The sequence below is a fragment of the Tursiops truncatus genome, chromosome 4 (assembly GCF_011762595.2).
Source record: "Tursiops truncatus isolate mTurTru1 chromosome 4, mTurTru1.mat.Y, whole genome shotgun sequence".
Lineage (NCBI taxonomy): Eukaryota > Metazoa > Chordata > Mammalia > Artiodactyla > Delphinidae > Tursiops > Tursiops truncatus.
The window spans coordinates 60,684,699-60,705,535 of record NC_047037.1 but is presented as its reverse complement, the minus strand read 5'-3'; the positions used below and the strand labels follow the sequence as shown (position 1 = coordinate 60,705,535).

The 20,837-nt window shown below is 48.1% G+C and overlaps 1 protein-coding gene across 1 annotated transcript; it reads left to right on the top strand.

Moving 5' to 3' along the window:
• The first annotated feature begins 5,451 nt into the window (after positions 1-5,451).
• Positions 5,452-14,284, top strand: LOC101324540 (cytochrome P450 2J2-like). Its single transcript, XM_033855204.1, has 9 exons — positions 5,452-5,665; positions 6,348-6,497; positions 7,213-7,373; positions 7,861-8,034; positions 8,446-8,601; positions 9,439-9,564; positions 10,218-10,222; positions 13,729-13,947; positions 14,068-14,284. The coding sequence occupies exons 1-9, from the start codon at positions 5,452-5,454 to the stop codon at positions 14,282-14,284; spliced, it is 1,422 nt and encodes a 473-aa protein (XP_033711095.1).
• Positions 14,285-20,837: the final 6,553 nt, after the last annotated feature.

The window sequence follows — 20,837 nt, the reverse complement described above, 5'->3', positions numbered from 1 at the left end:
TAAAGGGGCCTGGGCGGTCTACGGAGTCCAAGCTTTAGTTGATTGGAGTCACGAGGGTCAGAAAAGGTCAACATCATCATCCCTTAGGTTCCAGTTGATCTGGTGGTTGAACCCTTCAGGCTAATGTTTACCGTGGTAGCAGAACCGGGAGCCTTGAGAGCCCATATTACCTTTGCTAATTTTACTTCTCTTGCCTGATAACAGTTGTTTGTTTCTGCATTCTTTTGTTCCCTTAGGGTCATTAGTTTTTAACGATCAAGGGCCAGCATTGTGGCCAGGCATAGATCACAAAATGACTTAGGCCCAAAATGGCTTCTTTTATGTCCAGAAAGCCAGGCTTGCTTGGTTTTCTTTCTCCGGGGATCCCCTACCTTACCTGCTTATAGTAACATCCATCACAGTGTCATAGAAAGCACTGGTTTAGGAATTCGATGGGCAGATATCTCACACAGGGCAGGTTCCCAGCCAAGACATCTTTAGTTGATTTGAGTCGCTCCTAGAGGAATAAGAGATGGGGGTCTGAGCTTTGTCTGCCCTTGGCTTAGAATTCTAAAAAGGAAACAGGGAGCCCCATGGCCTAGATGGTGATGGTGGCTGGAATCATAAGGGGACCATCTCTGAAGGTATGACTTGAGGGTGGGCTACCCCAGGATCAGACACTGCATGGGGACTTCCCTCTAAGTGGGAACCGTGTGGCCTACCTCCACCATCTTGTTGGGGAGCGCACACCTCACAGTGTAACACTGAGGGCCTTGGCCAAGCAATGAGGAGGGGGTTAGTGTCCTGGAGCCTCCGTTCCAGGTCCTGGACCTGCCATCCCCAGAATCGGATTGCGGTCTGGCCCTGTGTGCTGTGTGTGTCTCTCTTCCAGGAGCTACATCCCACCCTCAGGAGCCAGAAGGAGGGGAGGAAGTTTGTCAAAGTTCAACACACTTAGAAATGTTGACCAGGCAAGTCTCCCATTAGGGGAATAAATTTCTGTGTCTTAAAGAAAAGGCTTCCAATGCTGTATCTGATTCTGAGGAGGCTCTGAGAAACATTCCTACCTAGCCAAGACACCCAGAATGTAGCTGGACCCGAATGAAATGTGGTCAGTGGGTCACAGGACAGATGACCGACCCATCTTTCTATCCTACGACAATCTCCCAAACCAGAGTCACCGTCACAGCCACTGCCCAATTCCCTGCATTTGTGCAAAAGCCTCTACTAAAACCCTCATGCCTGCCAGCACCACCCACCCCAGCCGTCCCCAGAACACCATCCCCATGTGCCCAAACCACCAAAACCATCTGAGTTAACTCAAAGGCTGCAATGGTGTACTAGGTTACATGTGAGATATTCCAAGGTCCCCACACTGCAGTGGGGGAGAGGAGGGGGTAAAGCAAAAGTCTAAACATGTGTGGAAGGACCACCATGAAAGAGCTCTCATGCAGTGGACACTGGTGTGCTCACACAGAGGAAAGTGAGCAGTGGGACTGGCCTGGGGGGCCACCAGGTCCTTCTGTTAGTAAGTCCACGTTACCTAATGGCACCTTGGGACTCTGAGCAATCGGGTGACACTGTTGGAGAAACCCAAAGGAAGGCCCTTAGGACCTTGTCATATTGTGGAAGAGATGGAGTGGATACCCATGTAGTTAACAGAGCCAAGGCAAGGACCACTGTGGGAGAGGGTTGGGGTGTTTGGAGGTAGTGGATAGAGACCGGTGAGGTTGGCTAGAGAAGCATTTCGAGAAGTGTAGGCTCTTAAGCAACAATTTGAGGAAGAAGGAACATGACATGTTGAAGAGGGGAAGGCAACTTATAAAAAGCGGAAGCCAGCAGTTTTGTGGAAATTGCAGCAGTAACAGTATTTGTACCAGTGTGTACATTATCCACAAGCACTTGCATCTCACATTGTCTCAGCTCATCCTCCCAACAGCCCTGTGAGGGGAGCATCCTTGTCATCACATCCAGGTGAGAGAGGCCTTGAAGATAGATGGAACTTCTAGAGGAGGAGACATGGGGGAAGGGCCTCCAGGCAGAGGGAACTACATGAGCAAAGGCATAGAGATGGGGAAGGACTGACTGTGTGGATGGAGAGATTAGTGCAGGGTTTCCACATGCAGAGTGAAGTCTGAGAACTATTCCTCAGTTGATGGACCATTCATCATTTTTGGCCGTTATGGATGCTGCTGCTATGAACACTTGTGTACACATTGTGGTGTGAACATATATTTTCATTTCTCTTGGGTATACACCTAGGAGTGGAACCGCTGGGTCATGTGCTAATTCTATGATTAACCATTTGAGGAACTGCTAGAGGGTTTCCAAAGCAGCTGCACCATTTTACATTTTCTACAGGATTTCTTGCCCTCCAGCTTCTAATTGGATTTGACCAATGGGAGGCACATTACATTACAGACATCAGAGGGTAGAGCAGAGTGAGGATGGGGTATTTATTTTCTGCAGGATTGCCATAAACCAGCTGCATCTCACTACTGAAGGCCAGAGTTCTTGTCAGTGATCCACCAAGAGTCACTGGTGGGTCTCCACCAAACTAAGGGCTCCAGGCTCCTCTACTGATGTCTCTGTCCCTTGGCTTTTTTAAAAATTGTGGTAAAATATACACAGTATAAAGCTTACCGTTTTAATCTTTTTTTTTTTTTTTGGCCACACCGTGCAGCTCGCAGGATCTTAGTTCCCCGACCAGGGATCCAACCTGGGCCCCCTACAGTGCAAGCAAGGAGTCCTAACCACTGGACCGCCAGGGAATTTCCCACATTTTAATCATTTTTAAGTGTACAGTTGAGTGGCATTAAGTGCGTTCACTTTGTTGTGTAGCCATCACCCTCATCCATCTCCAGAGCTTTTCCATCTATCTGAACTGAAACTCCACACGGGTTAATCGATGCCCCTCTCCTTCTCAGCCTTGAGTGGGCAGGACGCCCCCGCGTGGCTACCCTGGAGCACTGCACCGTGCCTTGTGGTTCCACTACCTCCTGCCCACACACCTTTGTAAATCTCTCTTAAACTATCTTCAATTTACTCAACTTGAGTGAACCATTTATCTCCCGCCACACCTGGTACAACAACTCTCTGAGGCAGTGCCTAAAATTATCATCACCATTGTACAAATGAGAAAACCAAGGCAGGGGGAGGCTGAATAACTTACCCAAGGTCCTCACCTAGTAAGGGGAGAACTAGGATTTCGACTCAGCAATCTGGCTCCAGGTCAGCTGAGATAAAAGCAAAGGCTACAGAAAGTGACAACTGACAAACACGAGGATCCCGGGCAGGTGAAGAGTTCAAGCTGACCAGAGGCTGGAGCAGGGGTGGGGGTGACTGGGAGGCTGGAGAGGCCTCCAGAGACACTGTTTAGCACCTGGGCAGAGGGGAGCAGGAAAGATGAGCGCAGTCTGCATCATGCTGAGCCAGAATAGCATATCCCAAGGGGAGACACCGCCGCTGCCAGTGGCTGCCCCGTCCGTTGCCGAGCTGACCCAGGCGGTCGGCTGAGACTCGCAGGAAGAGGCCGAGAGGACCTTGACTGGGGTTGAGCTCCATGGGCCAGAGGTGAGGCTGCTCTGGGAATGAAGCTGTCCCAACCTGTCCCAGGCCGGGGCCCTGTGGCCCTGCTGAGTAGCCAGGCCTGGGTGTGACTAGCGTGACCAAGTGGATTTACTCCATTGTGAGAAGACTCCTGGGGTTGCCTCCCAACATGACACTGCCTGATTGTGCTGGGATAACAGCGGAGGTCAGAAGGCGCTGGAGAGGAGGGTGGCCGGACAGAGCTAAAGAGAAGGCTGGAGCGCACTGGCAGCCCAGGGCTGGAGGCAAAGGGGTGAGGGACATGCAGGCCCAAGATGTTCTCCCTGCTCAGCGGGCTGGCTTTGCTGGCTGTCTCCTTCCTGCTCTTGAAACTTGGCACCATCTACTGGGAAAGGAGCCCCCTTCCTCCTGGTCCTTTCCCCTTCCCCATCCTTGGAAACCTATGGCAACTAAGCTTTCAGCTGCACCCAGAGACACTTCTCCAGGTAGGGAATCCGTCCTGAGTTGGAGGCCCTCCGGAGAGGGGGGCACATGGACCCTCCCCCTCAGCCCAGGGACACTAGAAGCAAGGAACTGGGCTCAGACACGCCTGGGGAGGTGAATCCTGCACCTGCCACTCACTTGCTCTATGACCTCAAGCCTCAGTTTTCTCATCTGTCAAATGCAGGGTTGTTGGGGGATTGCAAACATTGAATGTAAAAACTTTGCACAGGGACGTCCCTGGCGGTCCAGTGGCTAAGGCTCCACGCTCCCAATGCAGGGGGCGTGGGTTCAATCCCTGGTCAGGGAACTAGATCCCACATGCGGCAACTAAGAGTTCACATGCCACAACTGAGACCTGGAGCAACCAAATAAATAAGTAAATAAATATTTTAAAAAAAAAAAACAACTTTGCACAGAGGTCACCCAAGAGGTTTCTGCGGCAGAGCTCCACTGCCAATGTAATGAGGTGGAGAACACTCTTTAACAGGACTCTGCTCCAGGAGAGCACTGTTTGTGGCTGGAAGGAATTTTCTGAAAAGCCACTTGAGATGGGAACTGGGGAGAATGGGACCCCCGAGGGCACACTCAGGTAGCACTGCTACACCAAGCCCCCTTCTAGGGTGGGTGGATCCCACCAGTGGGAGGGTTTTGTTGCCCTGAGTGGGGGGTCTGAAATCCGGGCCAGAGCTGACTTATTGCTGAGAACTGGAGGAGACAATTCCCCTCCCCATGACAATGCTCAGCTGTCATCAATGTTGACTAGGTATTTTATAAAATTCTGGTTGAAGATTCTAGATGACCACGATCCCCAGGCTCCTCATGTAGTAGGAAAAGCACTGCACTGAGAGTCGGGACACCTGGGTATGAAGCCCTGGTCTTTTGCTTTCTTTTTTGGCCTCCATTTTCTTTCTTTGTTTTTCTTTTTCTTTTTTTGGCCACACCGTGAAGCCTACGGGATCTTCATTCCCCGACCAGGGATTGAACCCACGCCCCTGGCAGTGAGAGCATCAAGTCCTAACCACTGGACTGCCAGGGAATTCCCTGGCCTCCATTTTCATAAACTAGAGATTATGATACCTACCTCGCACACTTATACTGAAAGTGCACTCAAGTAATATATGTAAAGGCCACACTGGACACTGAGCCCTGAAGAAAGTATAGTTATAATTGACTATTATCTGTAAAATGGGTAGAGCATACCCACCTCCCAGGATCCTTGGGGTCCAAACCAGACGCCGTATGTGTAAGTGCTGGGCCCTGACTATTCTAGGTGCTCAGGGAGCCTGTGATGTGACCCCAGCTGGCACTAGTGCTGGCTGTGGGAACCCAGGGTTTGGCTTGTCTGACGAATGGGGTGGCGGGTGCTCTGAGAAGGTGCACCCGAGGTAAGTGTTGGGTGCGAGAAGGTGGAGATTCATGCCAAGAGGAAGGTTCCCGGGAATGGGGCCAGCTGAGCTTTCTCTGCAGCCCTGGGACCCTGTCTCTCCGCAGCTGGCCCAGGCTCACGGCAACGTGTTCACCACGTGGGTGGGCCCGACGCCCGTGGTGGTGCTGAGTGGCTTCTGGGTAGTGAAGGAAGCCCTGGTCTCCAACTCGGAGCAGTTCTCAGGCCGGCCCCTCACCCCGCTCTTCCGGGACGTGTTTGGAGAAAGAGGCAAGGCTGCCCTCTCTGCTGGGAATGGGGTGGCTGGATGGTGACTGCACCCAGGAGTCCCCTGGGGTGACCCAGAACTGTTAACAGGGAGGAATCTGCCAGGAGGACTCGGGTCTCCTCAAACACCGCTGTGCGAGGGGAGGGGGCAGCATGGGAAGGAACCAGCTCTGGAGGGTCAAAAAGACCTGAGTCAAGTCTCCGCTGTGCCCCTGCCAGCTGTGTGACCGGGCGAGGCAGCCTCCCTCTCCGTCCCTCAGTGTGCCCGTCTGTTAGATGGGGATAGTGGCTGCTCTCGCCTCCTCGGGATGTGGGGGAGATTAAGTGAGCCCTACAGCCAAGAGTGCCCAGGACAGCGCCTGGCTCAGCAAATGCCCTTCCCCCCGCCTCCTCCCCTCCAGGCTCCATCCTCCCTTCCCTTCTTTATCTCCTCCTCCATTTCTTGTAGGGACTCTTAAAGGCAAAATCAGATTGGCAGCTTGGGAGGAGGGCATAGCTGAGCTCACCTTGATGGTACCAGGCCCACGGACCACATGACCGCCAAATGCCCCTCGGTCAGAGCACCAGCCGCGAGCTGATTGGGAAGGCTGCCCAGGGGTCTGCTCTCCCTGCCTGAGTGAGAGCCAGGTGGCCCTGGCCTGGGAGGCTGGGATGGGCTGCTGACTGTCCCCCAACCCGGGCCCAGGGGTCATCTGCAGCAATGGGCACACGTGGAGGCAGCAGAGACGCTTCTGCCTGGCAACGCTTCGGGAGCTAGGCCTAGGCAAGCTGGCACTGGAGCTGCAGTTGCAGGGAGAGGCGGCAGAGCTGGCAGAGGGCTTCCACCAGGAGCAGGGTAAGGAGCGGCTGGGGCAAGACCACCCTAATCCCTCCACAACAAACAAGCACACTCCTGCAAGGAGGCTGAGCCCTCGGGGGTGTGTGTGTGTGTGTGTGTGTGTGTGTGTGTGTGTGTGTAAAGGGGTGGACCCTTTGCGGGTCCAGTAGGGGATTTGTGCTACATCAATAAATCAGGAGTTTCTGTAAGGTGGGCAAGTGGGCAGACAGAGGCCCAGGAATGTCCAGTCCATTGAGAAGCCTGAAGCCCTTCTCTACAGATGGGGAAATGTCCTCCCTCAACATCTTGAGCCTTTTATACCACAGACCCTTTGCACATGCTGTTCCCCCTCTGGAATGTCCTAATCCACTCCCCTTTCCTCCCTGTGAGAAACCACTGCTCCTTTCAGACCTGGCTGACATCACCTGCCTAAGAAGCCCTCCCCAAATCCCAGGCACAGCTGGTCCCTGCATCCTTTGTTCCCAGCTGGGACATACCTGCCCCACGTTCTAGTGTGTTTAAATGGGTCTGTCTCCCACACCTCTCCCTGCAAACCCAGCGCCTGTCACCAAGCCTGGCTCATAGAAGTTGCTCCGTAAGCATTTGCTGAGTGAATGACTGAAGACTGGGAATGAATGAGTGATGCAATGAGTGACCTTATACAGACTGGATGAACACTCAGGGCAGTGCTCTTTTTGCCTCCTCGCCCTGAGCCCTGCCCCTCTGTTCTCAGGTAGACCCTTCGACCCTCGGGTACACATTGTCACGTCCACGGCCAGAGTCATTGGGACCCTCGTGTTTGGCTGCCGCTTCCTCTTGGAGGATCCCTTCTTCCAGGAACTGATTCAAGCCATCGACTTTGGCCTGGCCTTTGTCAGCACCATTTGGTGCAGGGTAAGCTGGCCCTCGGGGAGGCAGGTGTGCCGACCATTGGACAGCTGGGGGCCCAGGGTAGGCAGGGGCCTCAGCCAGGGCATAGCAGGGAGGGTGTCAGGTAGGCAGGAGGAAGGCCATGGGGCCTGATTCTGGGTTCCTCAGGCAGCCTCTGCTCAGCAAAATGACGATTCACAGCATCAAAGTTCCTTTATTGTGGTTGAGCATGGAAGTGTGGGCAGGGAGTAAGAGACAGGTTAAACCCCCTTAAATACAGCTGTCTGGGCCTGCGACATCCTAGCTGAGCCCTGGGTCCAGTCTCTGCTACTACTGCCTTCATTACTGTCTAGATTACTTTGGGAGTGTGGAGAGTTTCCAGATGACGAGCGGTCCTGGGATGCCCATGTCAGAGGTTCCAGACCACTTTGGTGCCCCCAGCACCATTCTGAGCTGCCCTGGCTCAGGGTCAGCACCTGAGCAGCCCCTGGGCAGGCCTCTTCCCCCACAGCTGTATGATCGGTTCCCCTGGGCCTTCCACCGCCTCCCAGGCCCCCACCAGGAGATGTTTAGGTACCAGAAGGCTGTGCGAGGCTATATCTGCCGGGAGATCAGCAGACACAAACTCAGGACACCTGAGGCCCCCAAGGAGTTCATCAGCTGCTACCTGGCCCAGATCACTAAGGTGGGCCTGAAACAGCTGCAGACGGAGGGAGGGAGGGACGGAGGGGGCTGTCTTCCCGGCTGCATCTCATTTCAAGGCCACGGCCTCAGTTCCTCATCCTGACCTCAGTTTTTCAGAACACGCTGAAGCAGCAGCCGTTTGGGTTTTTCCCTCCCTATCTTTACCCAGGCCGGCGCTGGCTCCTGCAGACATGGGTAGGGTGGGAAGCAGGGGACCTGGCTGATGTCAGGGCAGTTTTCCCCTCAAAAGTCAGTGCAGTCCTGGGACTCAGGCCCTTCTGACCCCAGAGGAGTTCTGGTCCCACAAGTTTAGGGACAGGCCAGGCCTCAGTCAGGGAGATGCCAGGGCTCTGTGAGAGGAGAGCTTCAGACTCAGAGCTGCTCTCCCCACCACTCATCCCCCACCCACCAGGCCACGGACGACCCTGTCTCTACATTCAATGAAGAAAACCTGATCCAGGTAGTGGTCGACCTGTTTCTGGGAGGCACCGACACCACGGCCACTACCCTGTGCTGGGCACTCATCTACGTGGTCCAGCATGGAGCCATCCGGGGTAAGGGGGCCATGGTTACACCCTGCTGACTGCCCCATGCCCATTACCCCTGCTGTGGGCTTCTGGGCTGAAGGAACCTGTCCCCATCACTGTCTTTGGTCTGTGGCCCCAGCGGTGGGTCCTGCTCTCACTGCTGTGGTGTAGGAGGTGTTCATGGCTTTGAATCAGATGGAGGGGCTGGGGGGTGGGGACTTCTAGTCCCACCCTGCTACTGACTGAGTGATCCTGGGTAAGTAATTCAACCACTTAGGAACAGTGTGAAATGAGGCAACATTATTTCACCCATTCAGTAATGATCCAGCACCTACTAAGTGCCAGGCCCTGTGTCAATGTCCACCAAGATCACAAAGGAAAGAAAGGCGGCTAGAGTTCTCTCAGGGACAAACTGGCCATGACCTGAGTTCAGATCCTGGTTCCACTAGTTTTGTGGCCTTCAGAAAAGTACCGGTCCTGTCACAGCCTCAGTTTTCTTGTCTGTAAAGTGGAGACAACAGTTCCTATCCCATAGGACTCTTTGTATATAGAACACTTGGCACACAGTGGGTGCTGAAATCTGGGTCCTAGCCCTTCCCTCAAGTTCCCCTCGGAGGAGCAACTCCTGCAAAATCTTGTTCACAAGCTCTGCCTCAGAGAGGGACTGCCACTGTTGGGACCAGGGGTGGCTGAGTGGGGTAGGGCAACCTAGGGGCGATGAACCTTGGCGACTGTCTCTGGGTGGGGACGAGGACGGTAGGGCGTGGTGGGGAGGTCGGGCTGCAGCCCTTCCCGGGACCCACGCAGAGCCGCCTGCAGAGAGGGTGCAGCGGGAACTGGATGCGGTGCTGGACACCTCCCAGGCCATCCGCTACTAGGACCGCGAGCTACTGCCCTACACCCGCACCGTCCGTGAGGTGCAGCGCCTCAGCCGCGTCGTGACCACAGATGCCGTGCGCCAGTGCGTGACCTCCACCCATGTGCACGGCCACCCCGTGCCCAAGGTAGGTGGCCCCAGTGTGACCTCATGCTCGATCCAGTGCCTGCAGAAAGCACCCTTCGCTGGGCTGCCTGCCCAGCACAGCCACCTGCTACAGCTTCTGCCTGTCTGCCAACTCAGTCAATCATGCATCCATCCATCCCTTCATCTCTATCCATGGCATTCCGGATGGAGAGTTATGATTGCGAAAGAATACACTCAATTAGGGATATTTTTAAATGTTCTGTGTTGTTCAGAAGTAACCCCTGCAGACATTTTAATGCACCTCTTTCCAGTCTTTTTTGTCCACATATATTTTACGTAGCTGTGATTATGCTGAATGTATAACTCTGAATCCTTCATTTCACTTAACATATCATTCTGATTCTTCTACATTACTGGTTCCCAAACTTCTAGGTACACCAGAATCACATGCAGGGCTTGCTAAAATGTATGTTGCTGGGAGCCATTCCCAGAATATTGGGGGTGAGGCCTGAGAATCTGCCTTTCTGACAGGTTCCCAAGTGGTGTGGATGCGTTGGGGCCCGGGACCACATTTTGAAAACCACTGTTCCACGTCACTCTAAATGGCTGCATAATGTTCCACCAGATGGATGTTTTCTAATTCTTAACCCTTATTGGTGAACTTTTAGCCTATTTGCCATTTATGTGCCTTAGGCTTGGTCTGCATTTTGTGTTATATCCTTAGAACTGATTTCTAGTAGAAATGCCTTTCTCATTTCTTTCATTTTATAACTAGGTTAAGAGAACAAGTACTGAATAAGGAGAGATAGAGGAATAAAGTTAAATCAAACTGTTTAGGTCAAGAACAGCCACTGTATATGTACATAAAACTTGAGTCTGAGCTTCCCTGGATCAAGTCAAAAAAGGAAATCCCGATTAGGTATGACTCACATTATGTCATAAAAGGAGGCATGCCTGAATCAGGAAAACTGGCTTATCACCCTTCGAGAAGTTATTATGAAGATCATCAATCAGAATACCTTTTTGAGGGCCCGTGGACGATGTATTGGGTGGTGCCTTCAGTAGGAGTTTAAAGACACAGAAATATTCTTTCATATGGTAGCTTCTTCTTATCTTCAACCCTTTTTTTTTTTTTTTTTTTTTTTGCGGTACCCGGGCCTCTCCCCGCTGTGGCCTCTCCCGTTGTGGAGCACAGGCTCCGGACGCGCAGGCTCAGCGGCCATGGCTCACGGGCCCAGCTGCCCTACGGCATGTGGGATCTTCGCGGACCAGGGCACGAACCCGCATCCCCTGCATCGGCAGGTGGACTCCCAACCACTGCGCCACCAGGGAAACCCTCTTCAACCCATTTTAAACGATGAAAGTTTAACATGAACACATTTCTCTTACCTGAAGCCTCCATGGGGAGGTTCCACTGTCAGAGCACTTGCATTGCTTTCTTCAGGATTCAGTTTCTCCTGGGCTGTTGGCTGGAGGCCACCCTCAGTTCCTTAACATTGGGCCTCTACATAGGGCAGCTCAAAACATAGCGGCGGCCCTTCACTAGAGAGAGCAAGTGAGAAGACAGAAGCTACCGTCTTTTTGTATCCTAATCTCAGATGTGGTATCCCATCACTTTTGCCATATTCTATTTGCTAGAAGTGAGTCACTAGAGCCAGCCCACCGTCAAGGGGAGATGGTTGTACGGGGAGTGAATGCCAGGCATCATGAATCATTTTGGGAGTGGGGTGTCATTTTAAAGGAAATGTAGCACAGGTGTGTAGGTGGCAAGGTTGCCATTTTAATGAAGATGAAACAGAGTCACTCATCTTGGTGCCCTATGCACAGAGGTGCGCTGTGTTAAGACTTTCCTCAGAAAGGGACTTTGGCTCAGCACTGATGCTCCAGCCTGTCCCTGGAGGAAGCCTCAATGGTACAAGGTGGTACACCGTGAAAACAATGGGGATAGAAGGTATGGGGGCCCAATTTTTTCCATCATGAGAATCTTTGTTCAACTTTTACAACCATGGTTCAGGGAAGACTTGACAGGAAGGGCCCTGCCAGGACGTGATTATTAAATTCTTACTAATTTGATCAGACTTGAGATTCCTGACTCCATGCATTTTTTTCTTCATAATAACCCTGTCCTTTAGATGCTGTTGCTACTGTTAATCTTTTTTTTTTTAACAGATAGCTTAAGAGAGCTCAAGTAACTGCCGCAAACACACAGTTAGAAAGGTACTTAACTGAGTTTCGAATTCATGTCCCTCTGATTCCAAATATTTTGCTCTACCATACTCCCTGCCGTTCATATTGCTCTAGAAATGCCTCTTTAGGAAGTTAAGTGAATCAGCATGTTGGAAGGAGGCGTTTTGCATTGTCTATTGGTCTGCCAGATTGGCTAATACTGAACAGTCCTTGGCAGTATTTGGCCATCAAGTTCAGAGGTTAGACAAATGTCTCCTTAATTGTGAGGATAGGACCATGTCATCAACTCATTTTGCTGTTATCCTGGTAGAAGCCCCCAGGCCCTGGTTGCCCAAGAGTTGTTCCAAGGTCAAGTTAAAAAGGAGGGAACTAAGGTTCAGCTCTGCTTCATGTCGTTTGGGATTAGAAATTTCCTTATTAATAGCCCATTCCTGCCAATTTGATTCTAGGAGGTGTTCTGTGATAAGAGCTCCAGGGAGCCATTAACAGCCTGGAATCAATACTGAGCTTTTCCAACTTGGGCGAGAGATGTCTCCTGAAAGTAGAATCAAAGCTTGACAGTAGATCAGTAAATGTTACAGATATTCCTAAACGGTTCAGTCGAGTGACAGCGACAACAGCAATGGTCCCTAATACAGAGGTGGCGCTTCAAGCCTGTCTCTCTTCAGACATTCTATTTGGTTGTAAGCTCCAAGCTGCCATTTACTGGGAAGAAGTTGGGATAGAATCCCCAGGAGGTATCCAGCAGGCAGATGGCTCTATAATTTGTAGGAGAAGGAGGGTTGCCCGTGTTGTGTGCTGGGTAGGCTATGGTCTGAGCCTGTCCCACAAATTAATATAAGTTAATCACTTTGCAAGGAGTCCAGAACATTACCCAGAACAGGATAGAAATAATTCTGGAGGGAAAAGAGCATCTTGCCAGGAGCCTCTGCATCTGAAGGTGATTATTAAGAACTGTTGTAATGCAGAGGTTACTTCATCCCTGGTAGTGAAAATGGAGGGAAATTCCCAGGACTATAACTAAGAAACAAACAGCTCACTCAGGCAGCAGCGAGAACACGTGCTTCCCAATCCCTCTGATTAAAGCCACGGAGTAAAGAGGTCTGGGTGCCTGTCAGTCTGGATGGCTAAGGTCAGGCCCCTCCCTTAAGGCTTCAGTAGAGCAACTAAAAAACAAAAAAAAAAAGAAGAAGAAGAAGAAAAAAGAAAAGTGCCTTCTGAAAGTATTTACATTGTCTGAACTTCTGCATTCTTCACCGGCTTCTCTTTGGTGTGCAGGCTTCAAACTGCTGAGTTTTTAATTTCAAGATGCCTTTGTCAAAACTGAGAATCTCGTGGCCAGTTAGTTCTCTAGTCCCCACAGGGGTGACCAGTTTAATTCTCTGGTGTTGGTTAATGAGCCACAGGCTATGAGGCCTTCCTCAGAGCACCTGGAGCTGCACCTCCCAGGTCCCGGGTCCATAGCCAACCCCATCCTGGTTCCACTTTGGCTTCCTGGTCAGCCCAGGGCCCACGTGATAAGGAGCTGAAGTCACCAACAGGAGCATTTGGCTCCTTTCTTCTCCCATCTGTTCAGTCTGATTCTCTTTCCAGTTATTCACTTCTTTGAGGTAGAGTGAGGGCTCGGGTTAGGTTAGGGTTAGAGGTCACTCTCTCCTCTCCCTAATCCTAAGGATTGAAGTTTTCTGTCTCTTCTTGTATCTGCCTTGTTACTCAGTCTTTCTTTCACTTTGTTTGTCTGCCATTCCATTTCTCCTCTCTCTCTCTCTTTCACACACACACACACACACACACACACACCACCAGTATTCATTGCCCTGTGCAGAACTTGGTCCCCTCCGTTCATGCCCAATAGCCACTGGCCCTCTTCCTAGGAGGCAGAAGCTGAGTCTCTAGCCTGGGCCAGGAGTCTTTAGGATGGAGGTGGGTGCCCCTTAGCCGGGAGAGCATAATGCCCAACAACTTCACTGATGTGAAGGCCTGTCTGCTGAATCTCTTTGAGGCCCCCTGGTCCCAGGCAACTCTCCTCTGCACACCGAGTGTTCTCTGAGCTCATATCAGCCCAGCATCAGGGCTGGGTTCTGGGCCAGCTGAGCTCCCTGAGCCATACCAGCTCCTCTCTGGAGGGCACCATCATCTTGTCCAACCTGGCCTCTGTGCTCTATGACCCTGAGTGTTGGGAGACCCCCAACAATTCAACCCTGGCCACTTCCTGGACAAGGATGGAAACTTCCTGGTCAGTGAGGCCTTCCTGCCATTCTCTGCAGGTACTGGACACAGCACTGGGTCATGGGTGGTGGGTGTGACAGGACAGGCACAGGGACAGCTGCCACCCTCTGACCTTTCCTTCACACAGGGCATCGGTGTGCCTAGGGGACCAGCTGGCTTGGATGGAGCTCTTCCTGATGTTTGCCACCCTCCTCAGGACCTTTTGGTTCCAACTGCCAGAGGGGAGCCCAGGGCTCAGGCGGGAGTACGTCTTTGGGGGCACTCGGCAGCCCCGGCCCCAGAAGATCTGTGCCGTGCCCCATCTGAACTGCCCCAACCCAGGTCCTGGAGAGGAGGGCGCGTAGCCAATGGCAGGGCGCGGGGGCGGTCTGGAGACTTGTCCCCCACAAAGACCTTCCTTAGTCTCTTTCGGCTCCTGAAAAGTTGAAGAAGGACAGAGGTTCACCAACTCAGCTGCCTGTGGTTCCCCCTAACACAGGCTCTGGTGAGTGACGTTGGAGAGTAGACGTATTAAGGACTCTACAAAGGTGGCTCAGTTTGGGTAATTCAGTTCTTAGGATTTTACAAGGTTGGTTAAGAGGTTTGGCCTTGAATCACTTCACAAGATTAATCTGGGGACTCAAGCCTCACAAGGTGGCAGCTAAAGAGGTTCAGAGGGAGAGGCATTTGAGAAAAACTATAAATACAGTAGTGCATCCAAGTATTATCCATGCTGGCCCCTGATAGTCCAAAACTGGGAGGCTTATTTTCTGTCCTCTCCTGCCCTCTACTGACTGGATGCGAGAAGTGCAGGTCCCTGCCAACACGGGACAGGGAAAGATCTTCCCGACTCTCTGTATCAGGCAAAGCCAGCAAATTAGGATGCCCCAAGGTTTGAAACACCGTGTCTCCAGACAAGTCTTGCTTATTAAAAAAGAATAACTTGTATTAAGAAAATTCAAATCAAAATGAGATACCACTACACACCTATTTGAATTGCTGAAAACAAAGCCCTGAGCCCAAGTACTGGAATTCTCACACAGTGCTGATGGGAATGTAAAATGGTACAACCACACTGGAAAACAGTTTGGGAATTCCTGGTACAATTAACATTATACCATACAACCCAGCTGTCTCACTCCTGGTATTTAACTAAAAAAGATGAAACTATATGTTCACAACAAACCATACTATCTGAATTCCATTTTCTGTGATATTCGAAAAGACAAAACTATAGGACATAAAACATAACTGGTGGCAAGGTCTAGGAGTAGGGTTCTGGGCTGACTATAAAGGGACACAAGGGAACTTTCTGGGATGATGGAAATGTTCTGTATCTTGATTGTGGTGATGGTTACACACCTGTATGTGTTTGTCAAAAATCATTGAACTGTTACTTAAAAAGGTGAATGTTATTGTGTATAAATCATATCTCAGTAAATCTGACTTCTAAGAAAGAAATGTCTTACCTTTCTCCTTTGATTTATTTAAAAGATGTACCTATGAATTGTAAACAACTAGAACAAAGCACAGATGTAGAAAACAAACTTATGGTTACCAGGGGATAAGGGCAGGGGAAGGGATAAATTGGGAGATTGGGATTGACATATACACAGTACTATGTATAAAACAGATAACTAATAAGAACCTGCTGTATAGCACAGGGAACTCTACTCAGTACTTTGTAATGGCCTATATGGGAAAAGAATCTTAAAAAAAAAGATATATGTGTATGTATAACTGATTCGCTTTCCTATACACCTGAAACTAACACAACATTGTAAATCAACTATACTCCAATAAAAATTAAAACAAACAAACAAACAAAGGGTGTCACTCATCATCCCCTTATACAAAGGGTTAAGTTGCAACCCACTTACCAGTGGTAGTGTAGTCACCCATGACAATGCACTCTGAGGGGAATTCAGGATGGAAAAAACAGGTTGAAGCTTCTGTATTTTGGGTATAAAGGCCCCTTGATAGTTAAGATGCTTACCTCAGGAAGAATTTCAATGACCCCCAGATTCTTGCATTTTCCTATGCATAAATAGATAAGCACTAAAATCATTAACTTTGTGATTAGCAGTAACCTTTTTAATGCTTAACTACATGTATTTTCCACCAAAAAATTCATATACATACTGGCCCCTCCCCTCCCTCTTTGGAGCAGTTCCTCAGGGCTCTCTGAGAGGCTGTCTCCCGAGCTACAGTCCTCAGTACAGTCCCTGAATAAAACTGAAACTCACTGCTCCCGCTCTTAAGTTGTGTGTTTTTTCAGTGGACAGAATGAACCAACAGTTCTAATTAGTAGGACATCAGTCATCACTGTGATGAAATAAAATTCATATTTTATGGCAAGACAAGAACAAATTTAAACAAAAGTTTTCTTTGCCGGTTTGGGCCTCCTCCCTCCCCTTAAGTGTGTGTCGTGCATCTGCATTAACCAGACCTCCTTAGGAGATAACCTTCCTTCTTAATCTCGTAAGGGGCCATGATGACACATGACCCTCTATTCGCTTTATACGTGCAGATCTGGATTGTGTAAATTGTCAATAATGCGTCATTTGATGTATATTTGTCTCAAAATGTACATAACTGTGCTTTGACCTCTAATGGGTGGAACAGTCCTCAGAGCTTTCTGAAAGACTGTCTCCCAGGTTAGAATCCTCAGGTTGGTTCCAGTAAAATTTTCCATTTCTTTCTTAGATCGACTATTAATTTTTTCATCCACAACTGCTACACTGAGCTGGGAAAATTCCAGCCAGAAATGAGGAAACTTGTATTAGTTAGCCTCTGGCCTTTTTGCAAGCAAATGTACGGTTCTTCTAGGCTTTTTTTTTCTTCTTTTTTTAAATTGAAGTATCGTTGACATACAATGTTTCAGGTGTACAGCAAAATGATTCAGTTATATATGTGTGTGTGTATATATATATACATATATTCTTTTTTAGATTCTCTTGTAAAAAGGTTATCACATTATAGGTTATCACAAGATATTGAATATAGTTCCCTGTGCTATACAGTAGGTCCTTGTTGTTTATCTACTTTATATATAGTTGTGTATATATGTTAATCCCAAACTCCTAATTTATCCCTTCCTCCCCCTTTCCCCTTTGGTAACCATGAGTTTGTTTTCTATATCTGTGAGTCTATTTCCATTTTGTAAATAAGTTCATTTGTATCATTTTTTTAGATTCCACATGTTAGTGATATCATATATTTGTCTTTATCTGACTTCGCTTAGTATGATAATCTCTAGGTCCATCCATGTTGCTGCAAATGGCAATATTTCATTCGTTTTTATGGCTGAGTAATATTCTCTTATAGGCTTTTAGAAATCTTGAAGCTTTCTCACAGACACCTCGTTTTCTGTGTGGAACCATACCCAGGGCCTGGGGAGTCCAGAGTGGGGCCCTCTGGGCAAGCAGGGTCCCAGAAAGCAGCAGAAAGTCTAGGGTTCTCTTGCCTGGGTGATCCCCTCCCAGGGCTGGCAGCCTCTGGTGACCCAGGCAGGCTCTAGTGTGGAGAAAATAAAGTGGGCCCTGATGCAACTACTTCTTGCCTCACTCTCCTAATCCTCTGTCAATTCTCTCCCTGTTAGAGCCCCTGTGGTATAATAAGAAATGCATCTGGTCTCTGTCCCTTGTTCCTGGCACAAAGCTCCTCAAACCCTTGGAATTTCCCAAGCAACAGGAGTGCCTATAGCCTGTTGGTCAGAGGCACGGGTGATACCCTGAATTTGTGACTGACATCACAATTGGGGAATGGGAGCAGTCCTGCGGGACTTAGCCCATAACCTGTGGAATCTCCAGGTAGATCATGTCAGAATTGCTTTGTGGTGTGAAAAACATGCATTGGAGCCACTATCTCAAGCTTGCAGCACCCTCTAACACCCACCCCCACCCCCACCCAGCCTCCTGTCTTTGAGCCTGCCTGTCCCCCTGCATGTTATTCCTTTCAAAGGCCAACTTTTCCAGGAAGCTTTCTTTCACATGGGCTTCGACCCGGGTTGAAATATCAGTTTTGCTATCAATAAAACTCTTGTGTGCCTCTATTTCCTCATCTGTCAAATGGAATGATAATAGGAGTTCTCCCTTAGGACTGTGTGAATGCCAATGTTCAGCATAGAGCCTGGTACATGATAAGTGCTCAGCTGATGTTGATGGAGATCTCTTTCCCCCATGCACACACACACATAAGCACTACATCTTCATTTATGGCCCTAAAATGAAAATGATGATGAGAGGCGCCCTTCCCCTGTGGATGGGCTTCCACTTCAGTTTCTAATAGCTCACGATGATAGCTGCTATATGTTTATTTTGTTGTTGTTTTTGTTTTTTTAAATGGGCTTCTATCTTACAGGATGCAGTACAAGCTTTGAATCAGAGGACAGTGTTGTGATATATCTCATAAGCCCAAGAGTCCAGAGGTTGTAGTGGGGAGAAAAGAAAAGTCTCCTGTTATTACACCTAGTAAACTGCTCCAATAGCTTTTTTTTTTTTTTTTGAATTTTTGAATTTAATTAATTTACTTTTTTAAACAGGTTTTATTAGTCATCAATTTTATACACTTCAGCGTATACATGTCAATCCCAATCGCCCAACTCATCACACCACCACCACCACCCCCCGCCACTTTCCCCCCTTGGTGTCCATACGTTTGTTCTCTACATCTGTGTCTCTATTTCTGCCCTGCAAACCAGTTCATCTTTACCATTTTTCTAGGTTCCACATATATGTGTTAATATACGATATTTGTTTTTCTCTTTCTGACTTACTTCACTCTGTATGACAGTCTCTAAATCCATCCATGTCTCTACAAATGACCCAACTTCGTTCAATTTTATAGCTGAGTAGCATTCCATTGTATATATGTACCACGTCTTCTTTACCCATTTGCCTGTCAATGGGCATTTAGGTTGCTTCCATGACCTGGCTATTGTAAATAGTGCTGCAATGAACATTGGGGTGCATGTGTCTTTTTGAATTATGATTTTCTCTGGGTATATGCCCAGTAGTGGGATTGCTGGGTCATATGGTAGTTCTATTTTTAGTTTTTTAAGGAACCTCCATCTGTTCTCCATATTGGCTGTATCAATTTACATTCCCACCAACAGTGCAAGAGGGTTCCCTTTTCTCAACACCCTCTCCAGCATTTGTTTGTAGATTTTCTGATGATGCCCATTCTAACTGGTGTGAGGTGATACTTCATTGTAGTTTTGATTTGCATTTCTCTAATAATTAGTGATGTTGAGCAGCTTTTCATGTGCTTCTTGGCCATCTGTGTGTCTTCTTTGGAGAAATGTCTATTTAGGTCTTCTGCCCATTTTTAGATTGGGTTGTTTGTTTTTTTTAATATTGACCTGCAAGAGCTGTTTATATATTTTGGAGATTAATCCTTTGTCCATTGATTCGTTTGCAAATATTTTCTCCCATTCTGAGGGTTGTCTTTTCATCTTGTTTGTAGTTTCCTTTGCTGTGCAAAAGCTTTTAAGTGTCATTAGGTCCCATTTGTTTATTTTTGGTTTTATTTCCATTACTCTAGGAGGTGGATCAAAAAAGATCTTGCTGTGATTTATGTCAAAGAGTGTTCTTCCTATGCTTTCCTCTGAGATTTTTATAGTGTCCAATCTTACATTTAGGTCTCTGAGCCATTTTGAGTTTGTTTTTGTGTATGGTGTTAGGGAGTGTTCTAATTTCATTCTTTTACATGTAGCTTTCCAGTTTTCCCAGCACCACTTATTGAAAAGGCTGTCTTTTCTCCATTGTATATTCTTGCCACCTTTGTCATAGATTAGTTGACCATAGGTGCATGGGTTTATCTCTGGGCTTTCTATCCTGTTCCATTGATCTATATTTCTGTTTTTGTGCCAGTACCATATTGTCTTGATTACTGTAGCTTTGTAGTATAGTCTGAAGTCAAGGGGCCTGATTCCTCCAGCTCTGTTTTTTTCCCTCAAGACTGCTTTGGTTATTTGGGGTCTTTTGTGTCTCCATACAAATTTTAAGATTTTTTGTTCTAGTTCTGTAAAAAATGCCATTGGTAATTTGATAGGGATTGCATTGAATCTGTAGATTGCTTTGGGTAGTAGAGTCATTTTCACAATGTTGATTCTTCCAATCCAAGAACATGGTATATCTCTCCATCTGTTTGTATCATCTTTAATTTCTTTCATCAGTGCCTTATAGTTTTCTGTATACAGGTCTTTTGTCTCCCTAGGTAGGTTTATTCCTAGGTATTTTATTCTTTTTGTTGCAGTGGTAAATGGATTTCTCTTTCAGATTTTTCATCATTAGTGTATAGGAATGCAAGAGATTTCTGTGCATTAATTTTGTATCCTGCAACTTTACCAAATTCATTGATTAGCTCTAGTAGTTTTCTGGTGGCAACTTTAGGATTCTCATCTGCAAACAGTGACAGCTTTACTTCTTCTCTTCTGATATGTATTCCTTTTATTTCTTTTTCTTCTCTGATTCCGTGGCTAGGACTTCCAAAACTATGTTGAATAACAGTGGTGAGAGTGGACATCCTTGTCTTGTTCCTGATCTTAGAGGAAATGCTTTCAGTTTTTCACCATTGAGAATGATGTTTGCTGTGGGTTTGTCATATATGGCCTTTATTATGCTGAGGTAGCTTCCCTTTGTGCCCACTTTCTGGAGAGTTTTTATCATAAATGGGTATTGAATTTTGTCAAAAGCTTTCTCTGCATCTATTGAGATGATCATATGGTTTTTCTTCTTCAATTTGTTACTATGGTGTATCACATTGACTGATTTGCATACATTGAAGAATCCTTGCATCCCTGGGATAAATCCCACTTGATCATGGTGTATGATCCTTTTAATGTGTTGTTGGATTCTGTTTGCTAGTATTTTGTTGAGGATTTTTGCATCTATATTCATGAGTGATATTGGTCTG

What these genes read in the sequence shown, in the direction of transcription:
- LOC101324540 (XM_033855204.1), top strand. Translation starts at nt 5,452, where the DNA reads ATGGGGCCAGCTGAGCTTTCTCTGCAGCCCTGGGACCCTGTCTCTCCG. An exon ending in GGACGTGTTTGGAGAAAGAG is followed by an intron (nt 5,666 to 6,347) that starts GCAAGGCTGCCC and finishes ACCCGGGCCCAG; the next exon opens with GGGTCATCTGCAGCAATGGG. An exon ending in TCAGCACCATTTGGTGCAGG is followed by an intron (nt 7,374 to 7,860) that starts GTAAGCTGGCCC and finishes CTTCCCCCACAG; the next exon opens with CTGTATGATCGGTTCCCCTG.